General features: G+C 39.7%; 2 protein-coding genes across 9 annotated transcripts in view; one reads left to right on the forward strand and one right to left on the reverse strand.

The window, feature by feature from the left end:
- The window catches only part of LOC141662276 (callose synthase 3-like), a 36171-nt gene extending 29236 nt beyond the window's left edge, over window positions 1-6935 (forward strand). For all 8 annotated transcript variants that reach the window (XM_074469211.1, XM_074469207.1, XM_074469206.1 and 5 more), the window contains 14 exons: window positions 566-675; window positions 911-1036; window positions 1140-1208; window positions 1297-1486; window positions 1561-1714; window positions 2208-2327; window positions 2404-2558; window positions 2676-2759; window positions 4214-4326; window positions 4426-4655; window positions 4764-5561; window positions 5650-5700; window positions 6127-6312; window positions 6470-6935. In XM_074469211.1, the coding sequence (XP_074325312.1) occupies window positions 566-675; window positions 911-1036; window positions 1140-1208; window positions 1297-1486; window positions 1561-1714; window positions 2208-2327; window positions 2404-2558; window positions 2676-2759; window positions 4214-4326; window positions 4426-4655; window positions 4764-5561; window positions 5650-5700; window positions 6127-6312; window positions 6470-6715 (2632 nt within the window). In that variant the 3' untranslated portion in view covers window positions 6716-6935. The remainder of the gene's footprint in view (window positions 1-565; window positions 676-910; window positions 1037-1139; window positions 1209-1296; window positions 1487-1560; window positions 1715-2207; window positions 2328-2403; window positions 2559-2675; window positions 2760-4213; window positions 4327-4425; window positions 4656-4763; window positions 5562-5649; window positions 5701-6126; window positions 6313-6469) is intronic.
- A 10533-nt stretch (window positions 6936-17468) lies between these two features.
- Window positions 17469-19081, reverse strand: LOC141719653 (bidirectional sugar transporter SWEET6b-like). The gene is made up of 6 exons (XM_074522035.1): window positions 18926-19081; window positions 18550-18586; window positions 18241-18460; window positions 17976-18137; window positions 17779-17898; window positions 17469-17705 (listed from the first exon to the last, which is right to left on the reverse strand). Exons 1-6 carry the CDS (start codon window positions 18966-18968, stop codon window positions 17571-17573), a joined length of 717 nt encoding a protein of 238 aa, XP_074378136.1. The 5' UTR covers window positions 18969-19081; the 3' UTR covers window positions 17469-17570.
- Between the last annotated feature and the right edge of the window lie 648 nt (window positions 19082-19729).

Below are 19729 nucleotides of genomic sequence, written 5' to 3' on the forward strand. Positions count from 1 at the left end.
ATGTGCAGGCATTTGCGGGAATTAAAATGCCGTACTAATCAGTTATGGGTTAATTTTATGGAAGCAATGTTGGTGAATGCACCCAAATGAATATTATGAACAGTTTCTATGCTCGTCACAACGTCAAGCCGTACATGGGTTGTTTCATGTCTGAATTGCATGCTTAGAGATCCATTTAATATGGGTAATTATTGGCAGCTACATGGCTAAGAATTGGCAGCTTATTGGATTCTAATCATAATATGATTATCGAAGCTCAACCTGTGGTTGTGGCTGTACAAGGAAACTGTAGGATGTTTAGTTGTAAAATGCTATGGTCGTTAATCTTTTAAATACTGAAGTAGATAAATTTCGTCTTTCTCTTTTAGTGACAAGACATTATGAAGATTTCTGGTCAAAACTAATTCATAAAACTCCTGCAAACGTGACTTGAAATACATAGACAAAAGTAGGAATATTCTGTAAACATAAGCAGCAAAGATTACCCTTTATTGACCAAGTGGGATGTAATGGGTATGTTTGGTTGGTTGCTAATGACAGATAACACATTTGTTCTATATCGTAGTGCCCTGACTCCTTATTATACCGAGGATGTTCTTTTCTCCATCAAAAGTCTAGAGAAACCAAATGAAGATGGTGTTTCCATCCTCTTCTACTTGCAAAAGATATATCCAGGTCAGTGCTTAATTGTCTCTGTCAAGTACTGTGCATCTTAAATTGATTGTAATCGTGCAGATCTTTGTAAGATGTACATTAAGATGACAAAAACATATGTTTTATATCTGAACGACATGGTAAATCTGAATCTATTCCACATAAATGGTTGTTGCACCTGATTCATAAAATTTACTTGGTGAATAAATGGTTTCAGTCCTTTCTTACCTATATGGAATGCGCATATGTTATACAGATGAGTGGACCAACTTTCTTGAACGTGTTGGACGAAAAAGTGAAGAAGAACTTAAAGAAAGTATAGAGATGCAAGATCAACTTCGCCTATGGGCATCATATAGAGGCCAAACACTGACAAAAACTGGTAGAGGAGTTATTTTACTGTTGGTGAATTTATTTACATTGAAGTTATACTATAGTTAATATGAGTTTTTGATTTCTATATTTTGATTTTGTGAGCTATTTAGTTCGAGGTATGATGTACTACCGGCAAGCTTTAGAACTTCAGGCTTTCCTAGATATGGCTAAACATGATGGTAAGTACTGAAGGCTTGCATACAGTTTATAGTCTTTTATATTTCGATGAAACCATTATATTTATCTAGCTCGTTAACGTACTTGCAGAGTTAATGAAAGGTTATAAGGCTGCGGAATCTAATACTGAGGAAGATTTAAGAAATGAAAGGTCATTATTGGCTCAATGTCAAGCTGTGGCAGATATGAAGTTTACCTATGTTGTATCATGCCAGCAGTATGGCATTCAGAAAAGGTCTCGTGATGCACGTGCTCAAGACATTCTGAGGCTCATGACAACGTAATCTATTCTTGTACTAGTGTGATTATTCTTGTAATAGCTGGCTGCATCCTGAATTAATATTTTTTTTGCAGCTATCCTTCACTCCGTGTTGCTTACATTGATGAGGTTGAAGAGACAAACAAGGGAAAAACGAAGAATATGGTTGACAAAGTTTATTATTCAGTGCTTGTGAAGGCTGTACCAAAGTCGCTTGATTCTGCAGAGCCTTCTCAAAACTTAGACCAGGTAGTATAGTCAAATCAGTTTGGGTATAAGTGTTTACCTTACACAGTAACTGAAATAACTATTCAACACATAATGTTTTTTCATCACATGATGTTCTTCATTTTAAACTTTTTGACTATCAATTCGGAATCAGGAATTGTGTATCATGCTCTGGATTTTTAAAAATGAACTCGTGAACTTTCTTCTTGTTTGTCACGGTACAACTAAGATTGCAGTATCAAATTTTAATCACGGATGTAAAAGAAATCATTTTTATTTAGATATTTTTTTCAAGAAGCTGAGTTACCAATCGGAGACCTTTCTGTGCGTCCATCAATTTTCTAATAGTGGTGTGAGTTATTTCTATTTAACATAATTACATTCGAAATCTTTTGTGTTGCTTCAGTGTTTTTGAATACTTTTTTAGATTGAAACTTATAACTGCCTTAACTTCTCCATTGTTTATATTTTAACTAATTGGTAAATCTTGTTTGTTTGAAAATCCTTTCTTCAGGTTATATATCGGATAAAACTTCCGGGGCCTGCTATTTTGGGTGAAGGAAAGCCTGAAAATCAAAACCATGCAATAATTTTTACTCGGGGAGAGGGTTTGCAAACTATAGATATGAATCAGGTATATTAGGCTTGCCACCAAAGCAATGTCTTTTCTTTGAACTAGCTCACTAATTTTACTGGTGTCAAATATATAGGATAACTATATGGAAGAAGCCTTTAAGATGAGGAACTTACTTGAAGAATTTCTCCCAAGGAAGAACTTCCAGAACGACCGAACCAAGGAATTGGAAAAGCGTGGTGTCAAGAATCCAACAATATTGGGATTTAGGGAGCATATATTTACTGGAAGGTGCTTTAATTGATCTTATATATGTCTAGTGTATTTAGGTTTTATGCTCCTTCGGATTTTGAACAATTTTGCGGTGTTTAATCAAAACTTTTGTGGTTGCATTGATTTATTTTGCAGTGTTTCGTCGCTGGCATGGTTCATGTCGAATCAGGAGACTAGTTTTGTAACAATTGGACAAAGACTTTTGGCTAGCCCTTTAAAGTATGTTCGGATAAGATGGTCTAAATTTATATTAAGAATATGCAAATTACATTAAAATTGTTGTCATCTGTTCAAGTCTAGTATGGAGTTTTGGTGGTAAAGGAGAATGGTCAATGGTACATAAAATCAGTAGGCTAGAGGTGACAAATCTACTCCTTGTGCTAGAAGAGGTCTAGAGCATGGTTATCACGGCGCTTGACTAGTCGACGACTAGTTGACGACTAGTCGAGCAGTCGAGAATGAGAAGTCGACTGAACTTGTCGACTGGAGAAAATTGGATATTTCGGCCGACCAGTCGAGTCCGGTCGACAAGTCGTTCCAGGTCATCTACTAATTCATTCTAAAGACCCAAATCTGGTTGCAATCTGGTTGAAAACCATTTTAACAGAAAATTCAGCCCTAATTTCTAATCAAATGATAAGAACACAGCCCAAACAGATGCTCTTCAGACCTTTTCCACTTTTCAGATCTTCTTCAACCCTAATTTACAGTAAGCTTCTTTTTCTTTTTTCTTCATATGTATATATATATACATATATGTACAATAGTATAAGTATATATGATATAACGTTATAACTGTATACATATATTATGTATGTATTTATATATACACGAATTTGCGTGTGTATATACATATATTTATTCATGTATGTATACAATTGTAAGTTTTCCATCAGTTGTTTACCGGTGAGACTAAGTTTAAACTGTAAATTATAATAAATAACAAAGTTGTAACAAATCATCATCCTTGGATATGAAATATAAGGACCTAAATACAATATTTTGGTAGATGTTGGAAACTTAAAATTTAAAAGTCTAAATTATAATATATATAAATATATATATGCTATATTATGTTTAATTACTTTTTTTTTGGTCGACTAGTCTACGACTAGTCCACGACTTTTTTTTTGGTCGACTAGTCTACGACTAGTCCACGACTAGTCGACTAGTCGACTAGCCGGAGATCCATCGACTCGCCTCGACTTGGCGCCATGACAACCATGGTCTAGAGTTCGATTGTTACCTCTATGGTATCATTTGTCCAAAAAAGGGGAAAAAAGAGGAGAATATTATAAAGGTTTGTAATCGTAGGTAATGAGCCTGTTAGAACACCAGACTGGATATTCTGTGTGCGAGCAAGTTTGATTCTTACCACCCCTATGGTATCATTTGTCCATAAAAGAAAAGAAAAATGAGAACATATTAAAAAGCTTGTAATTGTAGGTCATAAGCCTGCGGGAACACAAAATTGTTGGTCAGTAATCTGTGTACGAGTAAATTATTTTATATTGAGTTTGATAATCCATAATTGTTGCGACACAGTGTTGTAATGTTTTTCTTTTCAGAGTTATTTGAGCTTTGTGCGATAGTATGAGTCAACTACTTGTTATCATTTTGTTCATAAAACTTTCATCCACTATAGATCAGTAACTGTTCCTGTGCTCATTCAGAGTTCGGTTCCATTACGGGCATCCTGATGTGTTTGATAGACTGTTTCACCTGACCAGAGGGGGTATCAGTAAAGCTTCCACAATCATCAATCTAAGCGAGGACATATTTGCAGGCATGGTCATAATGCTACTAAGAAAATTTGTGTCTATAACCTCATAATAAATATAGAGATCAGCTTGCATGATCCTCATTCATATTCGTCACTTTTCAGGTTTCAATTCCACACTGCGTGGTGGGAACATTACTCATCATGAGTATATTCAAGTTGGTAAAGGGAGGGATGTGGGCCTCAACCAAATTTCCCAATTTGAAGCAAAAATAGCAAATGGAAACGGGGAGCAGACGATGAGTCGTGATATTTACAGGCTTGGACACCGATTTGACTTCTTCCGCATGCTTTCTTGCTATTTCACTACCATCGGGTTTTATTTCAGCAATTTGGTATAGATTAGTAACACATGTCACTTCATTTTAGTTAACACAAATCACTTTTTTTACGTCTCCAAAGTTTCTTCTCATTTTCTAAATCACATTCATCTGTATTGGCAGATTACAGTCCTTATAGTCTATGTATTCCTCTATGGTCGGCTTTATCTTGTTCTCAGTGGACTGGAGGAAGCAATGAGTAAGGAACCAGCAATTCGAGACAATAAACCCCTACAAGTAGCTCTTGCTTCTCAGTCTTTTGTACAGATTGGGTATTTGATGGCACTACCTATGGTGATGGAAATAGGTCTTGAACATGGATTTAGCAAGGCATTTACTGATTTCGTTCTTATGCAACTACAGTTGGCACCAATATTCTTTACATTTTCTCTTGGAACAAAAACCCATTATTTTGGTAGAACCTTGCTTCATGGGGGAGCAGAATACAGAGGGACAGGTCGTGGCTTCGTTGTTTTTCATGCTAAGTTTGCTGAGAACTACAGGCTGTACTCTCGTAGTCACTTTGTCAAGGGAATTGAGCTTATGGTTTTACTTCTTGTTTATCATATATTTGGTCGAGCCTATGAAGGAGTTCTTGCATATTTATTAATTACTATATCTATATGGTTTATGGTGGGATCATGGCTCTTTGCTCCCTTTCTCTTCAATCCATCAGGGTTTGAGTGGCAAAAAATAGTTGAAGACTGGAGTGACTGGAAAAAGTGGATGCTAAACAGGGGAGGTATCGGTGTGTCACATGAGAAAAGTTGGGAATCTTGGTGGGAGAAGGAACAGAATCATCTTAAATATTCTGGGGTGCGTGGCATCATTGTAGAGATTCTGTTGTCGTTGCGCTTCTTTATCTATCAGTATGGACTTGTATATCATCTGACCTTTGCAAAACACTCAAAAAGTTTTCTGGTACTACTACTGTTGGTATCTAAACAATTTTTTGGAACAGTTTATATAATCGGGTAGCTACTCAACAATTCACTTCATTTCTCGACAGGTTTATGGACTATCATGGATAGTGATATTAGTAATATTGTGTGTGGTAAAGGTGAGTGCATTTTCCGTTTCCTTGTTTTATTACTATTTGTACAACAGTGAATTTTCATGTCTGAAGAAGTTCTCCAATGATGTCATTTGCTAATATAGATCTTACATCTACCAGTTTGAAATACTCAAAGGCACTTTTGATGCATGTTGGACATTTAATAGCTGACCTAAGTTTGAATCAAAGCCAACATTTTGGGTAGAAAGATCCTAAAATTACAGGACAAGAATTAATCATCTGTAGCATGTAGAGGTGTTTTCTCTGTGTTGTTTATAATCACTTTGATCCGCAAACGTCCTATAGACCTATATGTTCGAAAAACACAATTCTTACATATAGCCTATCCCATTTATGCTGATGTTCTTCATCACACTTCTGCTACATTTGTTTGATAACTTTTCTGTGATACATATTCAATTCTTTTTGCAGGCTGTGTCTGTTGGAAGACGAAAATTTAGTGCTAATTTCCAGCTTGTGTTTCGAATGATTAATGGTGTGATCTTCATCATATCTGTTGCTGTGTTGATTACTCTTGTAGTGATAGTCAACATGCAATTTCGTGACATCGTAGTGTGCATTCTCGCATTGATGCCATCAGGATGGGGATTGCTCCTGGTGAGTGCTTCCACATGACAGTTTGACTTCATTTACCTTGAACCTTTTCTAAATTTCTATTTTATGGACACGTAGATCTTCTCTTTCTTTTTTTGAAGTCAGTTCCTTTCAACACATTTCTTATCGTTTCTTGCTTTGGCTATCTCTTGTAACTTAGATTGCTCAAGCTCTGAAACCTCTTGTTGTAAAAATGGGAATATGGGCATCAGTTCAGACACTTGCTCGCGGCTATGAAATATTCATGGGCTTGCTTCTATTCACTCCTGTTGCATTCCTGGCTTGGTTTCCATTTGTTTCAGAATTTCAAACGCGAATGCTCTTCAACCAGGCATTTAGCAGAGGTCTGCAAATATCTCGTATTCTTGGGGGACCGGAGGATAAATCTTCTAGGAACAAGGAGTAACTGTTTCCCCAGCAAACTCTGAATATACGTCTAGGTTTTGTTAAAACACGAAACGGGTACTCTGCACTGAGGTATATACATTATAAATGATAGTAATTTGTAAATATTTCTTGCAGTGTGCTAGTGTATAGTTGCAAATGGCTATTTACATTATAGGTACAGCCTCTTTAATTCAAATCATGACAAATGTGTATCGGGCTTTTGACTTGTATTAGTTCCACGGCATGCTGCTGATGCATTTGTTTTGTTGGAAAAAATGACAAAAATAGCTGATTTTTGAAAAAATTTAACAAAAATAGCCATTCTGAAATAAGTGGCCAATTTTGGCCGATTGAATACTCCACTGTCAGTTGAGTATCCCAATTTGTATTAGATATTCCACTGGTAGTTGGGTATTTCATATATGGGATACTCCACTGCCAGTTGGGTATCTTATATAAAGTGGATACTCCACTGACAGTTGGGTATCCCATCGGCCAAAGTTGGCCAACTTTTCAGAAATTGGTTATTTTTGTCAATTTTGTGTAAAAATAGGCTAAATTTGTCCTTCACCCGTTTTGTTGTGATTAGCTTAAATGTTCAAGCCTTGAAGTGATGTACCGCTGTTAATAAGTTCTTGAATGCCCTATTAGTTGGGGAACAAAAAAAGTTGATGAATGCAAGCCGATGATTTGAAGAAGCGTTTTTATATATATGTGCAGCTTAATTATATGAATAAGCAGATTCAAGTAATTTGTTTGTGTTTGTCCATCAGTAGCTAGTAATCTAGTACCATCCATCGTCATTAGTATGTAATTCGAATCTCCGGGGATCACATTAAAGGCAGTAATCTATACTGATAACTCCGGTGAGCGGGCGGCTCCGTCCGACGGCGTTCCTGGACCTTCTGTGCGTGGGTGAGGTGTAGCTGCTGGTTGGACGCCTGCAAAACAACACCGGAAGGGGGCAGCCTTCCGGTGTCAGCAAAGCTCAACCCGGGGAGCCCCTATCCCTTTACCTGTCAGCAGGGGCCCTGGCAGTTGGGGCAGCCTTGATCAGGGAAGAGAATGGCAAACAGCAACCAGTTTATTATGTGAGCCAAGTGCTAAAAGATGCGGAGACCCGATACCCGAGGCTAGAAAAGTTTGCTTTTGCCTTGGTCACAGCATCCAGAAAGCTCAGACACTACTTCCAGGGAAGGGAGATACGGGTTGTAACTAACCAACCCTTAAGGAAGATAATACACAAGCCCGATGTCTCAGGGAGGTTGGTAAATTGGGCAGTTGAGCTAAGTCAGTTCAATCTGAGTTTCATTCCTAGAACAGCAATCAAAGCCCAGGCTTTAGCTGATTTCATCATAGAATGTAATTTCCCGGAAGAAGAGCCTGTGCCCATGAGCGTTGATCCTGAAAGAAACACTGATCAAGACATAGGAGCCTGGGCTCTCAAAGTTGATGGTTCTTCAACCAATGAAAGAGCAGGAGCCGGGCTCATCTTAAAGAGCCCAGAAGGATTCACAATCCAAACAGCAATCTCCTTCGGCTTCTCAGCAACAAACAACCAAGCAGAGTACGAGGCCTTGATTGCAGGATTAAAGCTAGCAAGAACACTCAGGATCCAGGATCTTAAAATCTACAGCGACTCCCAGATCGTGGTAAAGCAAACAAATGGCGAGTACATAGCCAAGGATCCAGTTCTAGCCAAGTACCAGGCTCTGGTCCAAAGCTACCTCGCCTCCATACCAAAAATCCAAGTCATCCAAATCTGTAGAGAGGAGAATTCAGAAGCTGATGCACTATCTAAACTTGTTCAAAATTCATCAGACCTGGATTGCTCCGTCTACTTCGAAGAATTGCAGAAACCGAACATAGAATCTGAAGAGGTCATGGAAATAGACAACAGCCCAAATTGGATGACTCCATTTATCAATTACCTGGAAAAGGGAGAACTCCCAGAGGATAAAGGGAAGGCTCAAAGGTTAAAGGCAAAAGCCTCAAAATTCTTCATCGAAGAGGGTATACTCTATCGCCGGACCTTCTCCTCCCCAATCCTGAAGTGCATCGGCCCAGGAAAGGCACAATACTGTCTTATGGAAATTCATGAAGGAATATGCGGGGATCATATGTCCGCGAAGGCCCTAGCTCACAAAATCATAAGACAAGGATACTACTGGCCAACTATTCACCAGGATGCAATAGAATTTGTGAAAAAGTGCAAGGAATGTCAGTTATTCAGCAATGTCAGCCGAATGAGCCCAGTCCTACCCTCCTCAGTCTTGTCACCAATCCCATTTGCTGTATGGGGCATTGATATCATGGGACCCTTCCCCAGGGCCAGAGGAGACCTCGGGTACTTACTAGTATCAATTGATTATATGACAAAATGGGTAGAAGCAAAAGCAATGAGAACAATAAACCAGCAAGATTGCATCAGGTTCATGGATAACATTCTGATGAGATTCGGGATCCCGAGAGTACTAGTCTCAGACAACGGACCACAATTCGTTGGTTCAGAATTCGAATCCTACCTTCAAGAACGGGGTATCCGGCACAAGAAGTCATCTGTAGCCTACCCTCAAGGGAATGACCAAGTTGAAGTAACCAATCGAATACTTCTCAGGGGGATAGAGAAGAGACTCAGGGAAAGCAAAACCAAATGGCCAGAAGAATTGCCTAATGTACTCTGGGCATACTGAACAAGCCCAAGAACAAGCACAGGAGAAACCCCCTTCAAGCTGGCTTATGGAACTGAAGCCATGGTACCAATTGAAGTAGGATCCCCCTCCCATCGAGCAATCAACTTTGATGAGATAGCAAATGAGGAGGGGCTGAGAACGAATATTGAGCTAATTGATGAAGTCCGAGACCAGGCAGTGGCAAGAATGAAAAAGTATAAGCAGAAAACAAGAGAGCACTTCAGCAAGAAGTCCCGGGTCAAAAACTTTCAAGTTGGAGACCTGGTCCTTCGAGACACGGAAGCTTCAGACCCCACCAACACTGGGAAGCTAATGCCAAAGTGGGAAGGCCCGTATAAAGTCAAGGAAGTTCTAAGGCCGGGAACATACAAGCTCATGAACATGGATGAGTCTGAATTACCAAATACATGGCATGAACTCAGGCTCAGAAAGTTTTACCAGTAGAAAAAGCAACCAAAAGCAACCAGAACTTGTAGCCTATGGCAAGCAACCAATCCATGATCCTGAATTTTGTATGAAAAAATTTGCAAATCAATGAAAAGAATTTTCCTTTCTTAGAAAGTTATTACTTTTAAATTACCAGTTTTGGAAGCAAAAAACAACCCGGGTACGTTCTCATACCCGGGTTGGAAGCAAAAAACAAAGGCAACCACTATTTGCTTAGAAAATTTCTAAGTAAATGGAGCAATCACCAATCCGGATTAGACATACCCGGATTGAAAGCAAAGTTAAAAGCAAAAAACAACCCGGATAAGCATTCAAATCCGGGTTGCAAAAAACCATTATGTACTTAGGTAACCCTCCAAGTACATAAAGCAAAAAAGCAAACACCAACCCGGATAACAATTCGAATCCGGGTTGAAAAGCAAACAAGCAAACATCAAACCGGGACGGTTTTATACCCGGATTGAAAGCAAATTTCAAAGAAAAATCAACCCGGATAAGCATTCGAATCCGGGTTAGAAACAACCATTATGCACTTATATTTCCTAAGTACATAAAGCAAAAAACAATACTTCAACCCGGGTGGGTATCATACCCGGATTGAAAGCAATTCCAAGAGCAAAAATCATGTTACAAGAATTCAAATCCGGATAAGACTTCATACCCGGAACAATCCGGTTATAAAGCCCATCCGGATCGGGGGCCTGCCTATAAAAAGCAGATGGAAAAACAAATATTTTCAACAATGGAAGGAAAGTACAAGGCAACGGGAGTAGAATTTAAAAGCAGGATCCGGATTGCCTTCAACCCGGAACAAATCCAAATATTACAAATAGTTCAAATTAAAGTACGAGAATGGGAAATCCTAGAAAATGAAATTACAAGGGCTGGGCCCGAGAAGCTTTGCAAAGCTGGTCCGGATCTAGAGGAAGCTGGGACTCGGGCCATCATAGGGTTCCGGTTCTCCCTGGCCCTGCTCCACCGCGGCCTTTGCAGCAAGGAACTCCTGGATGAAGCTCTCCCAGGAAGCCAAAAGGTCGGTCTTAATGTGGCGCTCAGCAACGACCCAGGACCTGCGCACTTCGGGAACCCCGACCTGAGCAACCTCGAAATCATAAACATCGCTGGCCTTGAATTCGGCAATGATAGCCTCCTTGTTCAAGTTTTCCTTGGCAGCAAGTTCAACTTTGAGTTTCCCCACTTCTTTGGCAAGCCCCTCAGCCCGGTCCTCAGATTCCTTCAACTTCTGGCTTAACCAGGACTCAACAACGCGGAATCTCTCCCGGGCTTCCTCCAACTCACCCTGCAAGGTATCAGCCCTTATCTTCTCGGTATTGGTTCGGTTGTTGGCCTCCCGGACCTCCGTGTAGGCAACGTCCGAGCATATAGATATGGCACTCTCGAGCTGAAAAAAGAAAGAAATCGACTAAGTACAAAAAAAAAGGGGGAATGGGGGACGCAATCCGGAACCAAAGGCATGGAAATGTTAGATACCTGTCCCCATTGCCCGGTGACCCTTTTCAGAGATGCAGCCATGCTGTATCCTTCCACCTCCTCATAGTCATCTTGGGAAGGAATACTAGACATGAACCCGACCAGGTCAACCAAGCTCTTTGTCCCTATCCTGATGAGACCCCCGTCCGGACCCTTCCCTTCCGAATCACAAACGACCTGGTCAGCAACAACAGCTTTTCCGCGGGGAGGCTTTCCCGAGGCGGACTTCCTTTTCTTCGAAGGGGATCCTCAGAGATCTCTTGGACGTCCGGGTCCTCGTTCAAAGCAACATCACCCGGGCTGGGAACGTTCCGGGGGGCATAAGATTCGGCCCCGCCCTCTACATCCGCAGATCCGGATCCAGTACAAGGGGCCCCCTTGGTTGTCTTGTATGCCAATCCCAATGAGTTGAAAGCTGCTGCATAAGCCGAAGAAGACATTATCGCTCTGGATGCAGGGTTGTAATGTGGCAAACCTGAAAAATTGGAAAAGAAAACTATAAGCACAAGATTGATATATATGCAAAGACTACCAAAATCCGGAAATAAAATACTGCAGTAAGCCCGGATCATGGGAAAATGATTTATGCAAATTAGCTACAATTAAAAAAGCAAAATATAAGTTGATTCGGATCATCAGGAAAAGCAGAGAGACCCGGATCAAAGACCAAACAGAGTTTCCCAACAATTACAAGTTAAAAGGAAAAGGAACCTATTCCGGATCCCCAAGCAGGGATGGGGACCCGGATCACTAACAGAACAGGTTAAAGAAGAACTTACAGCTAGGGCTGTTCACGAACCGAGCCGAGCCGAGTTTTAAGGTAAACGAGCCGGGCTTTTATTTTTTCTGACGAACCGAGCTGAGCCGAGCTGAGCCGAGCCGAGCTTGCTTATCGAACAAAAAAACATGTTCGAGCTCGAGCTCGTTAACTAACGAGCCGAACACGAGTTTGTTCGCGAACAAAAATGAGCCGAACCGAGCCCGAGCTATAACCGAACAGCTCGTTAAAAAATTAAGAGAAAAACAATTTTGCTAGCCTAGACTAACTAATTCAAGCCCAGTTTATATGTGCAAGCCCATGTTAGATGGAAGCCCAATCCAAATATCCAAAATTCTAACCTAAACTTAAATTACTTCGTCATTCTTTTATCAACAGATTCTAGCCTCTCTCATCTCTACTATTCTTATTCCTAAATTCTAAATTTTCAATCCTCATGTTATCTTACCTCATTACTAGGCAACTTTGTAGATAAGATGGGGTTGGGTCTTCATCTCCGCTGAAACTACTGTACTAATAGCTTCATTTTTAGAATCCTCGGAGTCCCTAACACTTGATCTAGTCCTGGATTTCAATTTTTGCTTGATTGAGATACCTTCTGATGTCACTAGATTTTGATAATCTTTTTTAGCATCAGTTGGCTTGAGTTGATGGGATGGAGTATGCGGATGTGATGGAGGTTTTTGGATACATGGATTTGATTAAGATGAGAATGATGGGTAGGGTTGTCTTTGATTTTTCAGAAATGAGTGTGGATTTCTGTTCTTTCAGTTGCTTTCTTCGTATACCTGTTCATCTATCTGATCTAAGGGTTCAAAAACCATCATATTTTTCGAGTTTTTAACGATCGAGCTCGAGTCGAACGAGTACGAGCCGAGTTCGAGCCGAGTTCGAGCCGAACATACTAAAACTAGGCTCGAGCTCGTTTTGCTTAACGAACACATTCATGTGTTCGAGCTCGAGCTCGATTTCACGAACGAGCCGATCCGAATGAGCCTTTAACGAGCCGAGCTCGAGCTTGTTCGCGAACAGCTCTGTTCGTGAACAGCTCTACTTACAGCCGAGTTGGAACAGGAGTTTATGGTTCATAAAGGTATACCGGGTCGGCTGGAACCCGAGACTACCGCAAAATTTCCTAATCTGATCTACAGCCTCTCCCTCTAAGATCTCCGGGTTGAACTTTATCTTAACTTCCCCGGTTGTAAAGTAAGGGAGAAACTCCAGATCGTACCCCTTCAGCATCAATATCTCCCCGTTCCAATGTTTCAACGAGGTCTGATGCATAACCGGTTTCGACCTACCCGGACCAAAGCCACACTCTGCTGCCCGGAACCTCAGCTCATAAAAAAGCTTCTGGCTCGACCTAGAAAGATAGAAAATCTGGTGGAACAACTTGAAGGTAGGCATGAGCCCAGCCTTGTTACAGCAAGCTATGAACCAGGTCATAGACTTGATTCCGTTTGGAGTTATCTGTATAGGGGATATCCTGTAGACATACTTACAAAGGTGCTTAAGAAAAATATGGCAGCGAGGGCTCCACCCGGACCTTAGATGCTCCAGCCAGACCGGAACAAAACCATCCGCGGGACGATGGAAAATCCTCTCATGGGGCTCGGGCCACCTCCAAGCGATATCAGGAGTTAATTGAAAGGCAGCCCGGATCGCCTTGTCCATATCACCCGGGTCAGCTTATGCGTAAAAATCCTTCAGCTGGTAATGATCCCGGCTGATCCCAAACGAAGCAAAAGCTGCTTCCAGAGCACCTTGGTCATAAACACCCGGGTGGCCATCCTCGTGCCTCTCGTATCTGACCAGGGTATAATAAATGCTATCTTCAAACCCAGGTGGCTTTCTCACGAAATGATACTTAATATCAGACCAGCGGCCCTCTGGCGTAAAGATGACCGAGTTCTCCGGAAGCCTCTTGAACCGGAAGCTAGTAATTGTCCCCACAGACCCGGACCCTTTCCTCACCATCTCGCCCCGGATCTGTTCTCTACCAGATGAATCCGGATCACTCTCCTCGTCAGAAAAGTTGGGATAACAGTTATAGACTTTCCTAGCTCGCTCCTTGGTCCGGACCATATACCTATTAAAATGAAGGTCAGTTAGCCTGGGCTCTACAGATTTTATTTGTCTTACTAAGCGGTCCGGATCAGGTACGTTATGTTAGTTTTACCATAACCTAATGATCCGGACCACCAATGCAAGTCCAACCCGGAAAAACATCAACGATCCGGATCATGTTAACTACAAATAAAAAAACAAAGTACCCATGGACCCGGATCTTGGTGGCAAATACCTTAATCCGGGTCCATAGCAACCAAAAGCTTAAAAACACCCATACCCGGATCAGAAGCAACCAAAAACAGCTTAGAAAACCCGTCATAAAATTCTACTAATAAACCTCCCCTAGATCCGGATCCTATACCCCCAACCCGGATCAAAATCAAAACCCTAACCCACAAACAGCTAACCAAAAAATCAAACAACAAAATCCACCCCTTTTTACATATACACACAATTATATTCTATCAAGAACACGAAGAACAAATAGAGAAAACACAGAAAAACCGAGCACAAAAACCCAAAATCACAACCAAAATCAAACAAAAACAAGCAAAAAATCACAGGTCTACACACAAACAGTCGTATCAAACACAAAAAAGACTAAAACACTAACTGGTACCATGGATTCGAAGATAGAGACACGAAATTGAAGCATGCAAAATTGGAAAAAGTGGGAATAACTCGAAGATAAATCACAGTGAATCGAAGAAGAAAAGAATAAACTTACAAATTGCAATCAAAGAGGGCAGAAGACGACGACGCAGCGACGGAAACCTCTAACCACCGATGAAGCGCTTCGAGAGACCTTGAGAAGAAGAGGAAGAGAGAAAAATTGTTGGAATTCTTTGGTGTGAATAACAAAAAAGAAAAAGAAATGGACAGGGAGCCGGCTTTTATAGAAGGCGAAGAGGAGAACCACCCCTGCCACGTGGCAGGGTCTTACTGGGTCTAGCAGCAGTTACAAATATATATATATATATATATATATATATATGTGTGTGTGCGCATTAAACCCCGTCATCATTAAGGGCCTATTTTCAAGGAACGTAACTGCCTAAAAATTCGAATTTATGGGAGGGAAAAAACTGAAAGACGTTACAAGTTAAAATCTCTTCAAATTCCACAGCCCATGATCCGGACCAAAAGCCATGATCCGGACCATTGACAACCGGATACAGGTTTGAATCAACAACTACTCTACCTTAATCCAGATTGGTATCCATTGCACCAGATCCGGATTGAAGGGCAACCAGGAGCAGAAATTTTTCTGAAGCAACTATTCTACCTTAATCCGGATTGGTATCCATTACACCAAATCCGGATTGGGGGGCAACCAGGAGCAGAAGTTTTTCTGAAGCAACTATTCTACCTTAATCCGGACTGGTACACCAGATCCGGATTGGGGGGCAACCAGGAGCAGAAATTTTTCTGAATCAACTATTCTACCTTAATCCGGATTGGTATCCATTACACCAGATCCGGATTGGGAGCCAACCAAGAGCAGAAAGTTTTTTCCTAAGCCAAATATGCAACCCTACTCTACTCCCTCATCCAGAAAATCTGCATAAGGGAGTGAGGGGCAAATGATAGGTTATAAGAGACCCGGATAGGCGTCAACCTGGACTAAAGGAATACAGGCTCAACTGACCTGCTAAGACCCCCCCTCTCCCAGGCCAATCAAGTATAAGAGCCCAGGCCCGGATCTATCCTATTGCCCGGATCCGGATCCACCAGCATACCCGGATCCGGATCGGGGCCAAAACCGCCGTGAGGGAGGTCCCAGCAAACACATGCACATCCCACAACCCGCCAAGGAAGGGTACGTGGGCACGTGACTATGACAGCTATCAACAACCAACATACTAGACAAGCACGACGCGTGTCAGAAGGCCGTTAGGACACTCTGGAGGTGGTCCTCCCCTGGACACGTGTAAGCAATCCTCCCAAGTCAGGCGTCCTCCGCTCCCAAGATCCAACGGCCCGGATTTAGAGGTAACTACCCCTAAACCCTACCTTGGGGCTATATATACCCCCAAGACTGAAGGGTTTAGGGGTTGGAAAATATTCACTCTTACACACTCACACACTCTCATACATTCAAAAACACACAGCAGCCATCACATATACACATCCATACACACACACAGCAGCCTCTAAATTACATAAATATACATACCTTCATTTTCCCCAAAACCTGTTCTTATTCTTACACCGGAGGCGCCGTGGGAGCCAAACTCCCCTTCCGGTGTTGTTTTGCAGGCGCCCAACCAGCAGCTACACCTCACCCACGCACAGAAGGTCCAGGAACGCCGTCGGACGGAGCCGCCCCGCTCACCGGAGTTATCATATACTATACTATAATAGCCGGAATGAGGTATAATTTGTAGTTTGGTTAACCTCACATTTTGGTTATCCCTTTTCATCACGACCGTCGGATCTTCTTCATCAAATAATCAGAGCCGTTAAATCCAAATACTAAAAAAATTACACTCCACAAGTTCTCAGGTTCGAATCCCGTCAACAACAAACATTTATATTATCATTCATAGTTACATATAAGTTCTCAGGTTCAAATACCGTCAACAACAAACATATATATTATTTATAAAGATACATAAAAGTTTTCAGAATATATACTATTTATATTATTTATGAATAAGATCTCATCAATGATATACTATTTAAATTATTTTAACCGAACTTGAAATTATAATATATAATTATTATTTAGTATTTAATTATTTATATAAAAATTTAATAAAATTTTACAAAATAAAGTTCAAAATATATAAATATTAATCGAGACCCGTGCATCGCAAAGTAAATTTCCGGTATCTGATTTGCCTAAGCTGGTTTGCTTAATAAATGAGTAGGAGATAGAAATAATTGAAGATGAGGAAAAGAGATGAACATTGAACACAGTACATAAAACTTTGAGTCAAGTTTGAATCCTCAAGTGGACATGTTTCATTAATTCAGATAATTTTTATTGTACGTGTCGTGTCATTCAGACTTGACTGTAAATAAATATAAATAAAATGCATGTAATGTCGTCAACAACACAATATTTATTATGTGCAATTGTGTGAGAAATTCAGTTTTAAAGCCAAGTTTTAATAATAACTTCAAAATTTGTTTTCTATAAAATTGTGTCACCAATCTTAAATAATCCGGCTAATTTTGCAATCTAAAATGACATTAAATTATCAATTTCAAAATTAGTTTTGTTATGAAAAGATGTTTGCAATCTACAGTGTGAATTTGTATGACCAATCTCAAATAATCCATGGAAGTAAAAGGGAAAGGCTAATAAAATTTATTGACACCAACAAACTTGAAGCATACAAAAACAGAAAACTACTTGATTGGGCTAGGCTACTCTTGAAGGTAAATAATTAAACAATGTTTCCTTGGAGCTGCACCTCAGAATGTGGTGCTTTCTTATGACTTCCTTTAGGAGTCTTTTCCCAGTAACAAGCATATAGTATGAGCTGCAACACTCCAGACCCAAATCCAAGACCATTCGGAACCTACAACGACAAGAGGATATGTCAAAGTGAAACACACATATAATGAATGTGTTGCTTAGTAAGTGTTACTTACCACAAGGTTAATGTCAAATCTGAGCAAACCATAGATGAGCCAGCAAGCTCCGTTGAGGAGATTGGCCACTGAAAGCCAAAAAGGCATGTACTCCACACTCTTTGTCTTTATCACTTTTCTCTGTCCACGGACACAAACCATGTATTAATGACATCATAAGAATGATTATTATATATAACCTAGCTAGATTGACTTACCCAGACCATGAGAGGAGAAAAGTACATGCCGATATTGAACACTATGCAAATAACTCCAATAATAAGAGTTCTCTTCTGAATAGTAGGTACTAGTCCAATCACCAATCCACTAACCAAGGCAATCACCACCACCTCCAACAATAGTATACCTACCACTTGCTTCTGCAATATTATTATGTAACTTAATTCACTACTCATTCTTCAATTAGTTAACGGAATATATCAGGTTATATGAAACTTAACAAGAGTATGTAGGGCTACTTACCCTTTGTTTATTGTCATTGGCATATATGAGGAAGATAGAGAGATAGGTTAACTCGATAACAAGGCCGACTCCATTAATAGTGAGAACCAGGGTGCTTCCCGGATGAATCAACGGGGTACCATATAACACCCAGAACATACAGTTTATCGTCGTCCCCAAATATGGGTAAGGTTGGAACTCTTCCACTGATTTCTTCTTTACAATTCTGTAAAATGTTGGCCTACACACGTACAATTATTACACCCTTAGTATTTGCAAACCTACAAAATTTTGTTTGTAAAAGGGAGAGATAGATAGATTTAGCCTTACGCAGGAGACATAAACAGGAAAAATGAGATGACGTTCCCTGTGCAAAAAACAAGCAAGGAAATTGTGAGTCCATTGTAGATATATGGAACATATATAATCTCTACAATAATAACATCAATAAATAACGGGTTAAGACAAGTGTATATGATATGATGTCCATTCACCATTTTCTTGTGCAGTGAAAGGATTCAAAATGAAATGCATGCTGCAAACACAACTACACCATGCAAAACTTATTTTAATATTACATACATAGCTAAAGAAAACATATATAAACAATTTAATCTGTTTATAATAAATCCGAATGATTTTGCGATGTGAAATGACTCTATTTCTTGTAAACATGGATTGATTAGAAATGCAATGCAGCACTGACCGATTACACCAACAATGGTACGTATAAACATAACGTCCACCATTTTGAAAGCTGAGAGATTATAAACGAAGGAACAAGTATATACTGTAAAATGAGAAGATGGTTGATTAGCTAAAAAGCTCAGTAGAAAATTTTATAAGAAGAATCAAGGGAATATATAGGAGGATTTGTTACAAGATCGAGTTTGGATAAAACCAACTTTGGATAACATTAAAAGTATTGAGTGAGTTATCCTTAACGTACTGGTGCTACAACTCAGATAATTTTGTTGTTTCAGTTAAACTCTGGATAAACTTTAGGAGAGTAAATCTCTTTGCACACCTCCCTTTCAAGTTTCAACACTCCCAACTCCCTATTACTGGACCTAAATTATAGAAGACTAGTTAATAATTACTTGCCTTTTTCTTATAAAATTCTTATTTCTTTAAAATAGTTTTATGTTTTTTTTTTAATTTTAATTTTATAATTATTAAAAGAAAATTGAATTAGTTTGTTTAGAGTAAAGAAGAAAATTATAATATATGTTCGTATGTGTTTTTTATTGACAGAAATGTTCCTGCGTGTTTACAAAAAGAATCTTTTTTTTACGAAAAGCTGATATTTTATTATACAAATTCTGAATCGAACTAAGAATATAACTCCCGTCGATAATACGACCTGACAAAGAGAAAATAACCTTTTAATTATAAAACATCAGTACTTATCAAAAGCAACATATTAAGATACTAACTTAAATCCCCTACCATGCACACATTCCTTAATATTCAAATAATTTTAAAATTTTGTTTATTCAATTATATAATA

This window comes from Apium graveolens, chromosome 1, assembly GCF_009905375.1.
Source record: "Apium graveolens cultivar Ventura chromosome 1, ASM990537v1, whole genome shotgun sequence".
Classification (NCBI taxonomy): domain Eukaryota; kingdom Viridiplantae; phylum Streptophyta; class Magnoliopsida; order Apiales; family Apiaceae; genus Apium; species Apium graveolens.

What these genes read in the sequence shown, in the direction of transcription:
- LOC141719653 (XM_074522035.1), bottom strand. Translation starts at nt 18,968, where the DNA reads ATGGTGGACGTTATGTTTATACGTACCATTGTTGGTGTAATCG. An exon ending in TTCCTGTTTATGTCTCCTGC is followed by an intron (nt 18,461 to 18,549) that starts GTAAGGCTAAAT and finishes GTACGTGTGTAG; the next exon opens with GCCAACATTTTACAGAATTG. An exon ending in TTTCTCCTCTCATGGTCTGG is followed by an intron (nt 17,899 to 17,975) that starts GTAAGTCAATCT and finishes GTCCGTGGACAG; the next exon opens with AGAAAAGTGATAAAGACAAA.